This window comes from Oncorhynchus keta, chromosome 11 (assembly GCF_023373465.1).
Source record: "Oncorhynchus keta strain PuntledgeMale-10-30-2019 chromosome 11, Oket_V2, whole genome shotgun sequence".
Lineage (NCBI taxonomy): Eukaryota > Metazoa > Chordata > Actinopteri > Salmoniformes > Salmonidae > Oncorhynchus > Oncorhynchus keta.
In genome coordinates, this window is record NC_068431.1 from 16,052,328 (window position 1) to 16,070,033 (window position 17,706).

Consider the following 17,706-nt stretch of genomic DNA (forward strand, 5'->3'; position numbering starts at 1 on the left):
CTCTAAATGAATGAACAAAGCTAATCTAAGTAGCCAACTAACCATGTACCCACGTCTCACTAACACAAGCCATTGAAGCCTGAACCCTTGTGATGACAAAAATCTCTGAAACTGGAAACACTCTCCCTCACTAGCTTTAAGCACCAACTGTCAGAGCATCTTACAGATTACTGCAACCTGTACATAGCCCATCTATAATTTAGCCCAAACAACTACCCAACTGTATTTAATTTATTTATTTATTTTGCTCCTTTGCACCCCGTTAATTTTATTTCTACTTTGCACATTCTTCCTTTGCAAAACTACCATTCCAGTGTTTTACTTGCTATATTGTATTTACTTTGCCACCATGGCCTTTTTTGCCTTTACCTCCCTTCTCACCTAATTTGCTCTAATTTGCTCACATTGTATATAGACTTGTTTATACTGTATTATTGACTGTATGTTTGTTTTACTCCATGTGTAACTCTGTGTCGTTGTATCTGTCGAACTGCTTTGCTTTATCTTGGCCAGGTCGCAATTGTAAATGAGAACTTGTTCTCAACTTGCCTACCTGGTTAAATAAAGGTGAAATATTTTTTTTTTTTTTTTTTTTTAACTTCCTCAAAATATCCTTTGACTGAATCCTCTGTTCTGTACCCAGAGATCTAGTGTCAGGGGAAGGTGATACAGGACACAGTGAGTGCTATCATCAGAGAGAGTCAGCGCTCTGACGGTACAACTAGAGAGTGTGTGTATATGTGTATTCGTCAGGTTTTAAGCAAAGGTGATATATCTCAGGACACAGTGAGTGCTATCAGAGGCAGCAGAGGCAGCCCTAGCTCTCTGACACTAGCCCTTTGTGATCTATGGCTTGTTCTCACACTCACATCCATCCCTCCTCACCCTCACGCTGCTGTAGTGTTGCCTTGATCACAACAAGGCAATTTTCACAACACTGCAGCAGGAGTGAAGGACGCCCGTGTCAGACAGCTGCTTTCACGCGCCGTGTCAAAGATCATGTGCCAGTCTTTCACGTTCCTCCTCTCATCTCTCCCTCCCTCTCTATGTCGTCTTTGATCCCCCTCTCTTGATCTCTTTCCATGTAACTCCTAAATGTGAACTGGCAGGCAGAGGAGGATAACTTCATAGTGCTGAACAAGACCTGACAGAGCCAAGGCCTGAGATAAACCCTGGGCTAATATGAACAACTTCTACAGGCACCAATGTACACATAATGCAATATACATTTTCTTCATTCTCATTTAGAACAATGGGATTTTACTGAAAATTCTACCACCTGAAAAACACACGTTTGTATTTGAACTGTCTATTTTTGTGAAATGCACAGATAAATGAGTAATGTACTGTAGCCATCCCTTCATCCTGGCCGCATCAGTGAGTACTGTCGCCATCCCTTCCTCCTGGCAGCACCAGTGAGTACCGTAGCCATCCCTTCATCCTGGCAGCATCAGTGAGTACTGTAGCCATCCCTTCATCCTGGCAGCATCAGTGAGTACTGTAGCCTCCCCTTCATCCTGGCAGCATCAGTGAGTACTGTAGCCATCCCTTCATCCTGGCAGCATCAGTGAGTACTGTAGCCTTCCCTTCATCCTGGCAGCATCAGTGAGTACTGTAGCCTTCCCTTCATCCTGGCAGCATCAGTGAGTACCGTAGCCATCCCTTCATCCTGGCAGCATCAGTGAGTACTGTAGCCTCCCCTTCATCCTGGCAGCATCAGTGAGTACTGTAGCCATCCCTTCATCCTGGCAGCATTAGTGAGTACTGTAGCCATCCCTTCATCCTGGCAGCATCAGTGAGTACTGTAGCCTCCCCTTCATCCTGGCAGCATCAGTGAGTACTGTAGCCTCCCCTTCATCCTGGCAGCATCAGTGAGTACTGTAGCCTCCCCTTCATCCTGGCAGCATCAGTGAGTACTGTAGCCATCCCTTCATCCTGGCAGCATCAGTGAGTACTGTAGCCATCCCTTCATCCTGGCAGCATCAGTGAGTACTGTAGCCATCCCTTCATCCTGGCAGCATCAGTGAGTACTGTAGCCATCCCTTCATCCTGGCAGCATCAGTGAGTACTGTAGCCTCCCTTCATCCTGGCAGCATCAGTGAGTACTGTAGCCTCCCTTCATCCTGGCAGCATCAGTGAGTACTGTAGCCATCCCTTCATCCTGGCAGCATCAGTGAGTACTGTAGCCATCCCTTCATCCTGGCAGCATCAGTGAGTACTGTAGCCATCCCTTCATCCTGGCAGCATCAGTGAGTACTGTAGCCTCCCTTCATTCTGGCAGCATCAGTGAGTACCACAAGCCATCCCTTCATCCTGGCAGCATCAGTGAGTACTGTAGCCATCCCTTCATCCTGGCAGCATCAGTGAGTACTGTAGCCTCTGCTTCAGTCCTGGCAGCATCAGTGAGTACTGTAGCCATCCCTTCATCCTGGCAGCATCAGTGAGTACTGTAGCCATCCCTTCATCCTGGCAGCATCAGTGAGTACTGTAGCCTCCCTTCATCCTGGCAGCATCAGTGAGTACTGTAGCCTCCCCTTCATCCTGGCAGCATCAGTGAGTACTGTAGCCTAACAGGCTATTACCCTTCATCCTGGCAGCATCAGTGAGTACTGTAAAAGCCTCCCTTCATCCTGGCAGCATCAGTGAGTACTGTAGCCATCCCTTCATCCTGGCAGCATCAGTGAGTACTGTAGCCATCCCTTCATCCTGGCAGCATCAGTGAGTACTGTAGCCATCCCTTCATCCTGGCAGCATCAGTGAGTACTGTAGCCATCCCTTCATCCTGGCAGCATCAGTGAGTACTGTAGCCATCCCTTCATCCTGGCAGCATCAGTGAGTACTGTAGCCATCCCTTCATCCTGGCAGCATCAGTGAGTACTGTAGCCATCCCTTCATCCTGGCAGCATCAGTGAGTACTGTAGCCATCCCTTCATCCTGGCAGCATCAGTGAGTACTGTAGCCTCCCCTTCATCCTGGCAGCATCAGTGAGTACGGTAGCCTTCCCCTCATCCTGGCAGGATTCGTGAGCTCCACAAGACCAACATTAGCCTTAGTTCCAGAGGGGAAACTAATCTATTTCTGAGTTGGAATACCTATATACTGATCCAATGTTCAAATATTCTGCCAAATAAGCTAAGAGTATAACTGTGGAAAACGGCTTCATTCTGTAGACTCTTATGTTTGAGCACCCTGTTAAACCTTTACGAGATATCAGGGTATTTTCAGATCTACCCCAAATAGCAATTAAATGAACATCCTGGAATCCAGCTCCACGGATCTGCCAAGTCTAAACTGGGCTGTGAGAGTGACAGTTGGCAGATCTGTGAAGCTGGATTGCAGGATGTTAATGTATATATGAACCTTGCAGAGCCTCCCTTGTTTCAGCTGAATCTGAAGCCCGATAACAGGCTATTACCACAGGTAATGATCCACACACAGCCTGTAAACTGCCATCTAATGAGGGTTACTCCATAAAATACACTCTCTTGTTTCAGCTGAATCTGAAGCCCGATAACAGGCTATTACCACAGGTAATGATCCACACACAGCCTGTAAACTGCCATCTAATGAGGGTTACTCCATAAAATACACTCTCTTGTTTCAGCTGAATCTGAAGCCCGATAACAGGCTATTACCACAGGTAATGATCCACACACAGCCTGTAAACTGCCATCTAATGAGGGTTACTCCATAAAATACACTCTCTTGTTTCAGCTGAATCTGAAGCCCGATAACAGGCTATTACCACAGGTAATGATCCACACACAGCCTGTAAACTGCCATCTAATGAGGGTTACTCCATAAAATACACTCTCTTGTTTCAGCTGAATCTGAAGCCCGATAACAGGCTATTACCACAGGTAATGATCCACACACAGCCTGTAAACTGCCATCTAATGAGGGTTACTCCATAAAATACACTCTCTTGTTTCAGCTGAATCTGAAGCCCGATAACAGGCTATTACCACAGGTAATGATCCACACACAGCCTGTAAACTGCCATCTAATGAGGGTTACTCCATAAAATACTCTCTTGTTTCAGCTGAATCTGAAGCCCGATAACAGGCTATTACCACAGGTAATGATCCACACACAGCCTGTAAACTGCCATCTAATGAGGGTTACTCCATAAAATACTCTCTCTTGTTTCAGCTGAATCTGAAGCCCGATAACAGGCTATTACCACAGGTAATGATCCACACACAGCCTGTAAACTGCCATCTAATGAGGGTTACTCCATAAAATACTCTCTCTTGTTTCAGCTGAATCTGAAGCCCGATAACAGGCTATTACCACAGGTAATGATCCACACACAGCCTGTAAACTGCCATCTAATGAGGGTTACTCCATAAAATACACTCTCTTGTTTCAGCTGAATCTGAAGCCCGATAACAGGCTATTACCACAGGTAATGATCCACACACAGCCTGTAAACTGCCATCTAATGAGGGTTACTCCATAAAATACACTCTCTTGTTTCAGCTGAATCTGAAGCCCGATAACAGGCTATTACCACAGGTAATGATCCACACACAGCCTGTAAACTGCCATCTAATGAGGGTTACTCCATAAAATACACTCTCTTGTTTCAGCTGAATCTGAAGCCCGATAACAGGCTATTACCACAGGTAATGATCCACACACAGCCTGTAAACTGCCATCTAATGAGGGTTACTCCATAAAATACACTCTCTTGTTTCAGCTGAATCTGAAGCCCGATAACAGGCTATTACCACAGGTAATGATCCACACACAGCCTGTAAACTGCCATCTAATGAGGGTTACTCCATAAAATACACTCTCTTGTTTCAGCTGAATCTGAAGCCCGATAACAGGCTATTACCACAGGTAATGATCCACACACAGCCTGTAAACTGCCATCTAATGAGGGTTACTCCATAAAATACACTCTCTTGTTTCAGCTGAATCTGAAGCCCGATAACAGGCTATTACCACAGGTAATGATCCACACACAGCCTGTAAACTGCCATCTAATGAGGGTTACTCCATAAAATACACTCTCTTGTTTCAGCTGAATCTGAAGCCCGATAACAGGCTATTACCACAGGTAATGATCCACACACAGCCTGTAAACTGCCATCTAATGAGGGTTACTCCATAAAATACACTCTCTTGTTTCAGCTGAATCTGAAGCCCGATAACAGGCTATTACCACAGGTAATGATCCACACACAGCCTGTAAACTGCCATCTAATGAGGGTTACTCCATAAAATACACTCTCTTGTTTCAGCTGAATCTGAAGCCCGATAACAGGCTATTACCACAGGTAATGATCCACACACAGCCTGTAAACTGCCATCTAATGAGGGTTACTCCATAAAATACACTCTCTTGTTTCAGCTGAATCTGAAGCCCGATAACAGGCTATTACCACAGGTAATGATCCACACACAGCCTGTAAACTGCCATCTAATGAGGGTTACTCCATAAAATACACTCTCTTGTTTCAGCTGAATCTGAAGCCCGATAACAGGCTATTACCACAGGTAATGATCCACACACAGCCTGTAAACTGCCATCTAATCTCTTGAGGGTTTCCATAAAATACACTCTCTTGTTTCAGCTGAATCTGAAGCCCGATAACAGGCTATTACCACAGGTAATGATCCACACACAGCCTGTAAACTGCCATCTAATGAGGGTTACTCCATAAAATACACTCTCTTGTTTCAGCTGAATCTGAAGCCCGATAACAGGCTATTACCACAGGTAATGATCCACACACAGCCTGTAAACTGCCATCTAATGAGGGTTACTCCATAAAATACACTCTCTTGTTTCAGCTGAATCTGAAGCCCGATAACAGGCTATTACCACAGGTAATGATCCACACACAGCCTGTAAACTGCCATCTAATGAGGGTTACTCCATAAAATACACTCTCTTGTTTCAGCTGAATCTGAAGCCCGATAACAGGCTATTACCACAGGTAATGATCCACACACAGCCTGTAAACTGCCATCTAATGAGGGTTACTCCATAAAATACACTCTCTTGTTTCAGCTGAATCTGAAGCCCGATAACAGGCTATTACCACAGGTAATGATCCACACACAGCCTGTAAACTGCCATCTAATGAGGGTTACTCCATAAAATACACTCTCTTGTTTCAGCTGAATCTGAAGCCCGATAACAGGCTATTACCACAGGTAATGATCCACACACAGCCTGTAAACTGCCATCTAATGAGGGTTACTCCATAAAATACACTCTCTTGTTTCAGCTGAATCTGAAGCCCGATAACAGGCTATTACCACAGGTAATGATCCACACACAGCCTGTAAACTGCCATCTAATGAGGGTTACTCCATAAAATACACTCTCTTGTTTCAGCTGAATCTGAAGCCCGATAACAGGCTATTACCACAGGTAATGATCCACACACAGCCTGTAAACTGCCATCTAATGAGGGTTACTCCATAAAATACACTCTCTTGTTTCAGCTGAATCTGAAGCCCGATAACAGGCTATTACCACAGGTAATGATCCACACACAGCCTGTAAACTGCCATCTAATGAGGGTTACTCCATAAAATACACTCTCTTGTTTCAGCTGAATCTGAAGCCCGATAACAGGCTATTACCACAGGTAATGATCCACACACAGCCTGTAAACTGCCATCTAATGAGGGTTACTCCATAAAATACACTCTCTTGTTTCAGCTGAATCTGAAGCCCGATAACAGGCTATTACCACAGGTAATGATCCACACACAGCCTGTAAACTGCCATCTAATGAGGGTTACTCCATAAAATACACTCTCTTGTTTCAGCTGAATCTGAAGCCCGATAACAGGCTATTACCACAGGTAATGATCCACACACAGCCTGTAAACTGCCATCTAATGAGGGTTACTCCATAAAATACACTCTCTTGTTTCAGCTGAATCTGAAGCCCGATAACAGGCTATTACCACAGGTAATGATCCACACACAGCCTGTAAACTGCCATCTAATGAGGGTTACTCCATAAAATACACTCTCTTGTTTCAGCTGAATCTGAAGCCCGATAACAGGCTATTACCACAGGTAATGATCCACACACAGCCTGTAAACTGCCATCTAATGAGGGTTACTCCATAAAATACACTCTCTTGTTTCAGCTGAATCTGAAGCCCGATAACAGGCTATTACCACAGGTAATGATCCACACACAGCCTGTAAACTGCCATCTAATGAGGGTTACTCCATAAAATACACTCTCTTGTTTCAGCTGAATCTGAAGCCCGATAACAGGCTATTACCACAGGTAATGATCCACACACAGCCTGTAAACTGCCATCTAATGAGGGTTACTCCATAAAATACACTCTCTTGTTTCAGCTGAATCTGAAGCCCGATAACAGGCTATTACCACAGGTAATGATCCACACACAGCCTGTAAACTGCCATCTAATGAGGGTTACTCCATAAAATACACTCTTGTGTCCCCTCAGAAATTGAAATTCCCGTTCAACTCTCTCACATGGCAGGCTGCTGTATAATTCATTTTCACACACTGTTGTTCTATCTTTTTCTTTATCGTGTTCTTCAAAGGCTTGGATTGGATATTTACTCTTCTAAAATCAGTGGCTGGCAAAATAACAATAATCAAAATGGTGACCCTAAACTTGGATTTGGCAACACAGGAGGGTGTGACACAGAATGTGCCCGTAGTATAGCAACACCTTCATGGTTCCCTTCATAATGGTGTTTCTGCTAAACAGGAGTCGCTGTGATGGTAATAACAGGGTGCGGCTCAAATGGCACCCTATTTCCTATATATGGCCTATGGGCCCTTGTCAAAAGCAATGCACTATATAGGGAATAGGGTGTAATTTAGAACACATACAGTCTTGTGAGTGTGGGCAGGAGTAGCCTGGTGCCTTACCGATGAGGGAGAGCTGCTTGGCGGGTCTGGGCTGCAGGTCCATGCCGTTCTTCAGCCACAGAATCTTAGGGTCTGGGATGCCGTCGGCGTGGCAGTGCAGGCTGGCAGACACACCAGGCTCCTGGGCCTGCGTCTCTGGGTAGACTAGAATCACTGGGGGAACTGAATACATAGACACACACACACAAAGAGACAAACATAGCCACAATAGAGTGGAGTCAGAGAGGTATAATTACACAGGCACAGCAGGCAGAAAGGCTTTCATTTCACACCCGTACCACACAAAATCACACATAGCTACAGGCACTGCGATACAACAGAGTCCAGCGCAAATGTTTATAACACAAAATAAGACCACTATTGAAGGAAGTTAAGAAGGTGAATCTGAAGGCACACACAATATAGGAGAGGCAAGAAAATCCACTTTGTTGAGCAGCCCCAGTCATTATTTACAGGTGAAACACTTCATATCCATACACAAACGCATGGTAATTGTCTTCGAAGATAACCTGCCTTTCAGGAAGCAAACATTTCCCTCCCTCTTCAACTGAATGTCTCAGATGCAGCTGTATCGTTTTGCAATTAGCATAAATCCTGCCTTACAACACACAATCACGCCTATAATCCTTGTTAATTGAAAATCATTTCAGGCTATTTTTGTCTATGCATATCTGTGCGAGCAATGAAATCAAGCTTGGGAAATTGAGATTGTTATCTTTGATTTGATACAGTACAGAACGTACAAACGGCTCTCCCAAGGCCCTCAATGAAGAGGAAGGCCCAGTAATCACACGTAGTCTCAGCAAAAAAAAAGACTTATGGGAATGATTTAGTAGAGCAGTGTGTTTTGCTAAGTGCCTGCAGCCAGCCCCTCTGAGCTGATTCCTGCTGGCTATTTGATGTACTGTAGATATAACACTGTACATGCTCAGGGTGGAATTATCTGAGTAGGGTGAGTAAAACACCATTTTTTATTTTACTAGGCAAGTCAGTTAAGAACAAATTCTTATTTTCAATGACAGCCTAGGAACAGTGGGTTAACTGCCTGTTCAGGGGCAGAGCGACAGATTTGTACCTTGTCAGCTCGGGGATTCGAACTTGCAACCTTTCGGTTACTAGTCCAACGCTCTAACCACTAGGCTACCCTGCCACCCGCACCATGGGTATAGACTTGATTTGCTTTCTATGATAATATGTGGGACATGTTGAAAACAATGGCATGTTTTGTGATTGGAACACTGTTGCTGCCAAAAGAGTCTGAGACAGGATTTTTTTTTTTTTTTTTACCTTTTATTTAACCAGGCAAGTCAGTTAAGAACATATTCTTATTTTCAATGACCGCCTGGGGTTAACTGCCTGTTCAGGGACAGAACGACAGATTTGTACCTTGTCAGCTCAGGGGTTTGAACTCACAACCTTTCCGGTTACTAGTCCAACGCTCTAACCACTAGGCTACGCTGCTGAGGCAGGTGTTGAGACAGGGTTTGAGACAGGGGTTGAGACAGGGGTTGAGACAGGGGTTGAGACAGGGATTGCCAGTCCTGACCCTGGAAGGTCCTTAACCCACGAAAGCATCTAACTTTTTGTTATCTATTCAAACTAGTTGTTATCTATTCGAACTATTTGTTATCTATTAAAACTACTTGTTATCTATTCAAATGATTTGTTATCTATTCAAACTATTTATCTATTCAAACTATTTGTCATCTATTCAGAAATCAACAACAAAAAAAGGAATTTAAAATTGAACGCAGTGATGCACTGCTACACATTTAGTCAGGTCAGAATTCTGGTGAACACCATGAAATGTCAAGTATATGCCATTACTAACCATTCACCTGCAGTACATGGGTCTGGCAGAGTTCTTCATATCCATACGCATGACAGCTGTAGTTCCCCATATGGATGGTTGTCACCTTGGTGATGTAGAGGGAGCCGTCATCACCAAAGTCCTATTGGGGGAAGAGGAAGGTGGCAGTGGAGGATGGTGAGGGAGGGGAGGGATGTGAGGTAAGGGAGGAGGAAAAGGAGGGAAGTTAAGGGAGGCAGGGTACACAACAGGGGACCATGGAGGGATGAGAAGCACATAGACCATGAATCAACGTGGTCCCTGGATGTTGGGACGGGCATGGGGATTGGAGCCCTGTCGTCACGCTCAATCAGTCTGATAAATAGGAAGGGTTAAAAATACAAAGAACATTAGAGTGATTAATGGAGCCAGTTGTTGTTTTTCAGGATGCACAACTCACTTGGGGTTTCAGCGAGGCTTAAGGAGGATTAAGACACTAAACAGTGGTGTCCCAGTATGTGGCGGACTGACAGTGTGCAGATGTGTGGAGTTAGCTACATTAATAACCAAACACATCCCTGTCTAAACAGAGACTAAAGACTTGGAGTTTATTGCCGCAAGCAATCGTCCCACTACATGCTTTAAGAAACTACTGCTTCTCATTAGGCTAACAAGATGGGAGTGGATGAGGACAGAATGGTCTCTTTGCTTTAAGGTGAGGAAAGGTACTGAAGAGGAATTACTTAGGACGGACATTAGAAAGGCTTTACGGAACATATGAAAACAGTAGACACTGTAGAGAATAATTACTGTACAGCAGGGTTTCCCAAACTCGATCCTGGGCCACCCCTGGGTACACCTTATGGTTTCTGCCCCAGCATTACACAGCTGATTTAAACAAGTTTTGACTATTTGAATCAGCTGTGACGTTCTAGGGCAAAAAACTAAATGTGCACCCAGAGTGGGCCCCCAGGAAAAGCTATCCTACAGCGTTTATCCCTATAAGGGATCAACTTAACTGTGTAGCGCTGATTCTTCTTATTTAGTTACAGTACAGGTTTATATGATTAAACAAGAAATACTGAAAATCATGTACAACTTTCAAGTTCGATTAGTAGTATGTACAGGATACACATGTTACACTCCATCCAATGAAAGGCATTGCAACAACAATAAGAAACAATAAAAGATGAGAATACGAACATAAAGTAAATGACAGTAGAATATAATAAACATGTTAGCATTTATTATAATACAGGAAGACACAATTTATAGTCCAATATTTACACCTGTATTGGGGAAGGAGCTATTGGGGGACAATCATTTAAATTGTGGAGTATTAGCAATAGTAAATAAGAGTCTGGTAGCAGAAGTTGCAACGTATAGCATGAATATGTGTTGGTGTGTGTGTGCATGTGTGCGTGCGTGTGTGCGTGAGTGCAGAGAGTCAGCATAGGTGGTAAGTCCAGTTCAAGTGTTCAGCAGTCTGATGGCTTGTAGATAGAAACTGTCTCTGAGCCTGTTTGTATCAGACCTCATGCTCCAATACCGTTTGCCTGATGGTAAGGGAATGAACAGCTCGTTGCTGGGGTGTGTGGGGTCCTTGATGGTGGTCCTTTTGGTCGTGGATGGAGCAATTCCTGTACCAGGTTGTGATGCAACTGGTCAGGATATTGTCGATGGTCTAGCTGTAGTATTTGCAGAGGACCTGGGGTGGCATGCCGAATTTCTGCCTTAGGAAGTAAAGACGTTGTTGTGCCCTCTCGACAAGAGTGGTGGTGTTGTTAGTCCATGTCAAGTCCTCTGTGATGTGGACGCCGCACCATAATGCCCGTCGACTTACCTCCTGCCTATAAGCTGAATCATCGTCATTGTTAATCAGGCCTACAGTTGTGGTGTCGTCAGCAAACCTGATGATGGAGTTGGTGTTGTGCAAAGCAGAGGGCTGAGGACACAGCCCTGGAGGGACCTGTGTTAAGAGACAGCATAGAGGAGGTGTTGTTGCCAATCCTCACAGCCTGTGGTCTGCTCATCAGGAAGTCCAGGATCCAGTTACAGAGGATAGGTTCCAGACACAGGGCTCTGAGCTTGTTGACGAGCTTGGAGGGTACAATTATGTTGAATGCTAAACTGTAGTCAATAAACAGCATTCTCACATAGGGGTTCATCTTGTACAGATGTGAATAGCAATGGAAATGGCATCTTCCATATATTTGTTGGAGCGGTAGGTAATTTGGAGTGGGTCCAGTGTGCCTGGCCTTGAAGTGGCAAGCCTCTCAAAACACTTCATGTCACCTTGGTTTTCTTGGACATTGGAACGATGGTAGTCACCTTGAAACTAGTAGGGATTACAGCCTGGGACAGGGAGAGGTTGAAGATGTTTGAGAAGATGCCCGCCGGTTGGTCAGCTTGTGAATATTCATTCTTTTGAGAGTTTTCCCCACGTCAGGCTTGGAGAGCGAAAGCACATGGTCTGGGAGGGAGGCTTCGGTGGGCACCAGACATCTGGATCATACATTTCCAATTATTGTCTTAGTGTCAACATGTTGTGACTCAAATTACAGACCTCATGCGCCTCCCGGGTGGCGCAGTGGTCTAAGGCTGTGCCACCAGAGATTCTGGGTTCGAGCCCAGGCTCTGCCGCAGCAGGCCGCGACCGGGAGGCTCATGGGGAGACGCACAATTGACCCAGTGTCGTCCGGGATAGGGAGGGTTTGGCCGGCAGGGATATCCTTGTTTCATCGTTCTCTAGCTACTCATGTGGTGGGCCGGACACAGTGCACGCTGACCAGGTCGCTAGGTGTACGGTGTTTCCTCCGGCACATTGGTGCGGCTGGCTTCCGGGTTGGATGTGCATTGTGTCAAGAAGCAGTGCGGCTTGGTTGGGTTGTGTTTCGGAGGATGCATGGCTCTCGACCTTCGCCTCTCCCGAGTCTGTAGACAGTAACTACTACCAATTGGATACCATGAAAAAGGGGTAAAATATATATTTTTTTTAAATGACGGACCTCATAAAGGGAAATTAGTTATTGTTCAAAAGAACTGATTGAATACAGTGGAGTGGCTGTACACTTACAGTTGAAGTCGGAAGTTTACATACACCTTAGCCAAATACATTCAAACTCAGTTTTTCACAAATTCTGACATTTAATCCTAGTAAAAGTTCACTATCTTAGGTCAGTTAGGATCACCACTTTATTTTAAGAATGTGAAATGTCAGAATAATAGTAGAGAGTGATTTATTTCAGCTTTTATTTCATTCATCACATTCCCAGCGGGACAGACGTTTACATACACTCAATTAGTATTTGGTGGCATTGTCTTTAAATTGTTTAACTTGGGTCAAACATTTTGGGTAGCCTTCCACAAGCTTCCCACAATAAGTTGGTTGAATTTGGCCCATTCCTCCTGACAGAGCTGGTGTAACTGAGTCAGATTTGTAGGCCTCCTTGCTCGCACACGCCTTTTCAGTTCTGCCCACACATTTTCTACAGGATGGAGGTCAGGGCTTTGTGATGGCAACCCCAATACCTTCACTTTGTCGTCCTTAAGACATTTTGCAACAACTTTGGAAGTATGCTTGGGGTGATTGTCCATTTGGAAGACCCATTTGCGACCAAGCTTTAACTTCCTGACTGATGTCTTGAGATGCTGCTTCAATATATCCACGTAATTTTCCCCCCTCATGATGCCATCTATTTTGTGAAGTGCACCATTCTCTCGTGTTGCAAAGCACCCCCACAACATGATGCTGCCACCCCCGTGCTTCGCGGTTGGGATGGTGTTCTTCGGCTTGCAAGCCTCCCCCTTTTTCCTCCAAACATAACGATGGTCATTATGGTCAAACAGTTCTATTTTTGTTTCATCCGACCAGAGGACATTTCTCCAAAAAGTACGATCTTTGTCCCAATTTGCAGTTGCAAACCTTAGTCTGGCTTTTTTTATGGCAGTTTTGGAGCAGTGGCTTCTTCCTTGCTGAGTGGCCTTTCAGGTTATGTCAAAATAGGACTCATTTTACTGTGGATAGATACTTTTGTACCTGTTTCCTCCAGCATCTTCACAAGGTCCTTTGCTGTTGTTCTGGGATTGATTTGCACTTTTCGCACCAAAGTACTTTAATCTCTAGGAGACAGAGAGTGGTCCCATGGAGTTTATACTTGCATACTATTGTTTGTACAGATGAACGTGGTACCTTCAGGCGTTTGGAAATTGCTCCCAATGATGAACCAGACTTGTGGAGGCCTACAATTCTGAGGTCTTGGCTGATTTCTTTTGATTTTCCCATGATGTCAAGCAAAGAGGCACTGAGTTTGAAGGTAGGCCTTGAAATACATCCACAGGTACACCTCCAATTGACTCAAATTATGTCAATTAGCCTGCCAGAAGCTTCTAAAGCCATGACATCATTTTCTGGAATTTTCCAAGCTGTTTAAAGGCACAGTCAACTCAGTGTGTGTAAACTTCTGACCCACTGGAATTGTGATACAGTGAAAGTGAAATAAGTGAAATAAGTGAAATAATCAGTCTGTAAACAATTGTTGGAAAAATGACTTGTGTCATGCACAAAGTAGATGTCCTAACCGACTTGCCAAAATTATAGTTTGTTTACAAAACATTTCTGGAGTGGTTGAAAAATGAGTTTTAATTACTCCAACCTAAGTGTATGTAAACTATACACATAAAGAAGCATGGTATTGTTTCATACATTTTTCATTTGAGTTTGTATTTAAAATGAAAAACCACCCAAAATGTTCCTTCTATCTTTTCACCCCTTATAAAACAGTAATAGCTCTGTACTGTATTCATAATAGTCTTAGCGGAAAATCATTTTAAGATGTTTGAAGGTTAGCATAATGGATTTTTCACAGCAGTCCCAAACGGCGAGGAAGAGGCCTGTTTGACATGCTCATTACATTTTTTTATAGCATAATTGTTTTTGGAGAAAATAGAGAAAATGCATGAATTATTTTGGTCCCGCTTTCAATGACCTGCAGCTTACACAGGCTTCATTAAGCCTTCATAAACACTACATATGTGTTATGAATAGTCTATAACAGTATGCCATGCTTTATAAAGGGTTCATAAATGTGGCATAACTGTGTGACATAAACACCCATGTCAAATGTGACATAAACCTGTGCTTTATAAAGGGTGGCAAAAGCCCCGCTTAATAAAGGCCTTATCAATCATATTAACTTGAGGGATTTACAAAGCATTTATAACCGTGTTATGCATCTTGGTATTGGTGGAGCGCTGCAACACCAGGATATTGGGTTCAATTCCCGAGACCACCCATACGTAAATATGTATTCACGCAAGACTGTAAGTTGCTTTGGAATAAAGGGGTCTGCTAAATTTGATATATAATATCATATTTCATTAAACCATTTCTAGGATGGCCCAACCTCTTTCCCTCTTGGGTGCATAGTCAATATTGGACCTGACCTCAACTTCCCCCAGAATGCTGTGCTGCAGGATGACGCACACTCTAAAGTTCAGTCATGCACAACAAAAGACGTTGTTAGGGTCTTTTAAAATCAGTTTTTATTTTTTGCCAACTTCAGTTTTGTTTTGTTTTTGTTTTTGCATCTTTCTTTTCCCCCCCATATTTTTCTGGTTTTCCCCAGTTTTTTCACTGTTGTTTGGTTAGCAGGTTTTCTGTAGTGCAGTAAGCCACATGTGAGTAAAAGGCCAGCAACACTTTGTATTATTCAGAGCCCGATGAAGTGACACCATACATACATTCTACAGACCGAGTATTTCCTACAACACTTTTACTGCAGCTCCCAGAGTACTTTTTGCTTTATAAGCCAATATGTATTGATTCGATTGGCGGCATTCATTTGATCTTGGAACATGTTTTAAAACCCAAACTGAATACACCTTTCACTTAAAAATGAATAATTGTTCATGTTTAGACAATTGTTTTTCATATACAGTGCATTCGGAAAGTATTCAGACCCCTTGATTTTTTCCATATTTTCTTACGTTACAGCCTTTTTCTAAAATTGATTAAATAATTGTTTCCCCTCATCAATCTACACACAATACCCCATAATGACAAAGTGAAAACCATTTTCTTTTGTGCAAATTTATAAAAAATAACAAACAAATACCTTATTTACACAAGTATTCAGACCCTTTGCTATGAGACTCAAATTGAGTTCAGTGGAGATGGGAGAACCTTCCAGAAGGACAACCATCTCAGCAGCACTCTACCAATCAGGCCTTTATGGTAGAGTGGCCAGACAGAAGCCACTCCTGAGTAAAAGGCAAAAGACTCCTCGCATGGAGTTTGCCAAAATGCACCTAAAGAATCTCAGACCATGAGTAATAAGATTATCTGATCTTATGAAATCAAGATTGAACTCTTTTGCCTGAATGCCAAGCATCATGTGTGAAATCTGGCACCATCCCTACGGTGAAGCATGGTGGTGGCAGCATCATGCTGTGGGGATGTCTTTCAGCGGCAGGGACTAGGAGAGATGAACGGAGCAAAGTACAGCGAGATCCTTGATGAAAACTTGCTCCAGAGCCATCAGGAACTCAGAATGGGGCAACAGTTCACCTTCCAACAGGACAACGACCCTAAGCACACAGCCAATACAACGCAGGAGTTACTTCGGGACAAGTCTAAATGTCCTTGAGTGGCCCAGCCAGAGCTCGGATTTGAACCCAATCGAACATCTCTGGAGAGACCTGAAAATACCTGCGCAGCGATGCTCTCCATCCAGCATGACAGAGCTTGAGAGGCTCTGAGGAGAACAATGGGAAAAAGTCCCCAAATATAGGTGTGCCATGCTTCTAGCGTCATACTGAAGAAGACTTGAGGCTGTAATCGCTGCCAAATGTGTTTCAACAAAGTACTGAGTAAAGGGTCTAAATACTTATGTAAATGTGATATTTCAGTTTAATTTTGTTATTTCTAATTTGCCTGAATGAGAGCCGGTCAGCCTGAGTATGCATGTGCCGAGCGATTTGCCAAATGGAATTCTTGAGGTGGAGTAACTCTGCCAGATCATGGTCGAACCAGGGGCTGAACTTGTTTTTAATTCACATTTTCTTTATGGGGGTGTGTTTGTTAACGACACCACTGAAAATATTAAATAAGAAGGTCCAAGTGTCTTCGATAGAGGGGATCAAGCTGATTCTATACCAATTTACAGATGCCAGATCATGAAGGAAGCCGCAGCACATAAATGCCCTTATCCAGATGGTTTGACAAAGGCATTTCCTAACAGATCTGCTAACTTTCTTTGTTGTTACCAACATGCAGTATCTCCATCAGGAAGAGGCACGATCCATTTGTCTGCCAGCTCAGCGACAAGCTACACTATTCACAGCCCTGTGTAATGTCCAATGTAATTGCATTGCTGGACTTTTTGAAACTTGTAGTTTTTTTATGTCAAAATAAAAATGAATTTGTTTGAGCTGTTAGTGATAATTGCCTAAGTTGTAATACATTTGTGTTTACCTCACTAAGCCTTTATGTGTGTTATGAATGACCAAAGGTTTCTGACTTTATAGTAAGTACAGCACTATTTGATACAAGGCTGTGTCTGATGTTCAATTAAGTACAGCATAATGTGATATAGAGCCTTTATGGATGGGTTATGAATGACCGAAGGTGTCTCACTTTGTGTGTGTGTGTGTGTGTGTGTGTGTGTGTGTGTGTGTGTGTGTGTGTGTGTGTGTGTGTGTGTGTGTGTGTGTGTGTGTGTGTGTGTGTGTGTGTGTGTGTGTGTGTGTGTCAGAACCAAGATGATTTGGAGTAGTCCACCCTGAGACTACTGCACCAGGTAGTCCTCTTCTGTTCCCATGCTGGAGACCAGGGCTTGATTACAACCTGTTACAATGGTGCCAAAGTTTTGTGGCTGATCTTTCAACAGGGGAGTGGGTGAATGTGTCAAAGGTCTGACTGGGCCCAGCACAGCAAGGTATGGCTAGTTTTTGTTGACTGCATATTTGTGTAAATAGTTTCCAGAAGAAAGATATTTTCAATGTCTCTAGGTTGGGTGTAAGTGT

General features: G+C 43.6%; 1 protein-coding gene across 1 annotated transcript in view; it reads right to left on the reverse strand.

The window, feature by feature from the left end:
• The window catches only part of LOC118390648 (follistatin-related protein 4-like), a 294,535-nt gene that overhangs the window by 20,745 nt on the left and 256,084 nt on the right, over positions 1 to 17,706 (reverse strand). Inside the window, exons 8-9 of the mRNA XM_052529604.1 lie at positions 9,724 to 9,844; positions 7,893 to 8,054 (exon numbers count right to left, since the gene is read on the reverse strand). Of these exons, the coding sequence (XP_052385564.1) occupies positions 7,893 to 8,054; positions 9,724 to 9,844 (283 nt within the window). The remainder of the gene's footprint in view (positions 1 to 7,892; positions 8,055 to 9,723; positions 9,845 to 17,706) is intronic.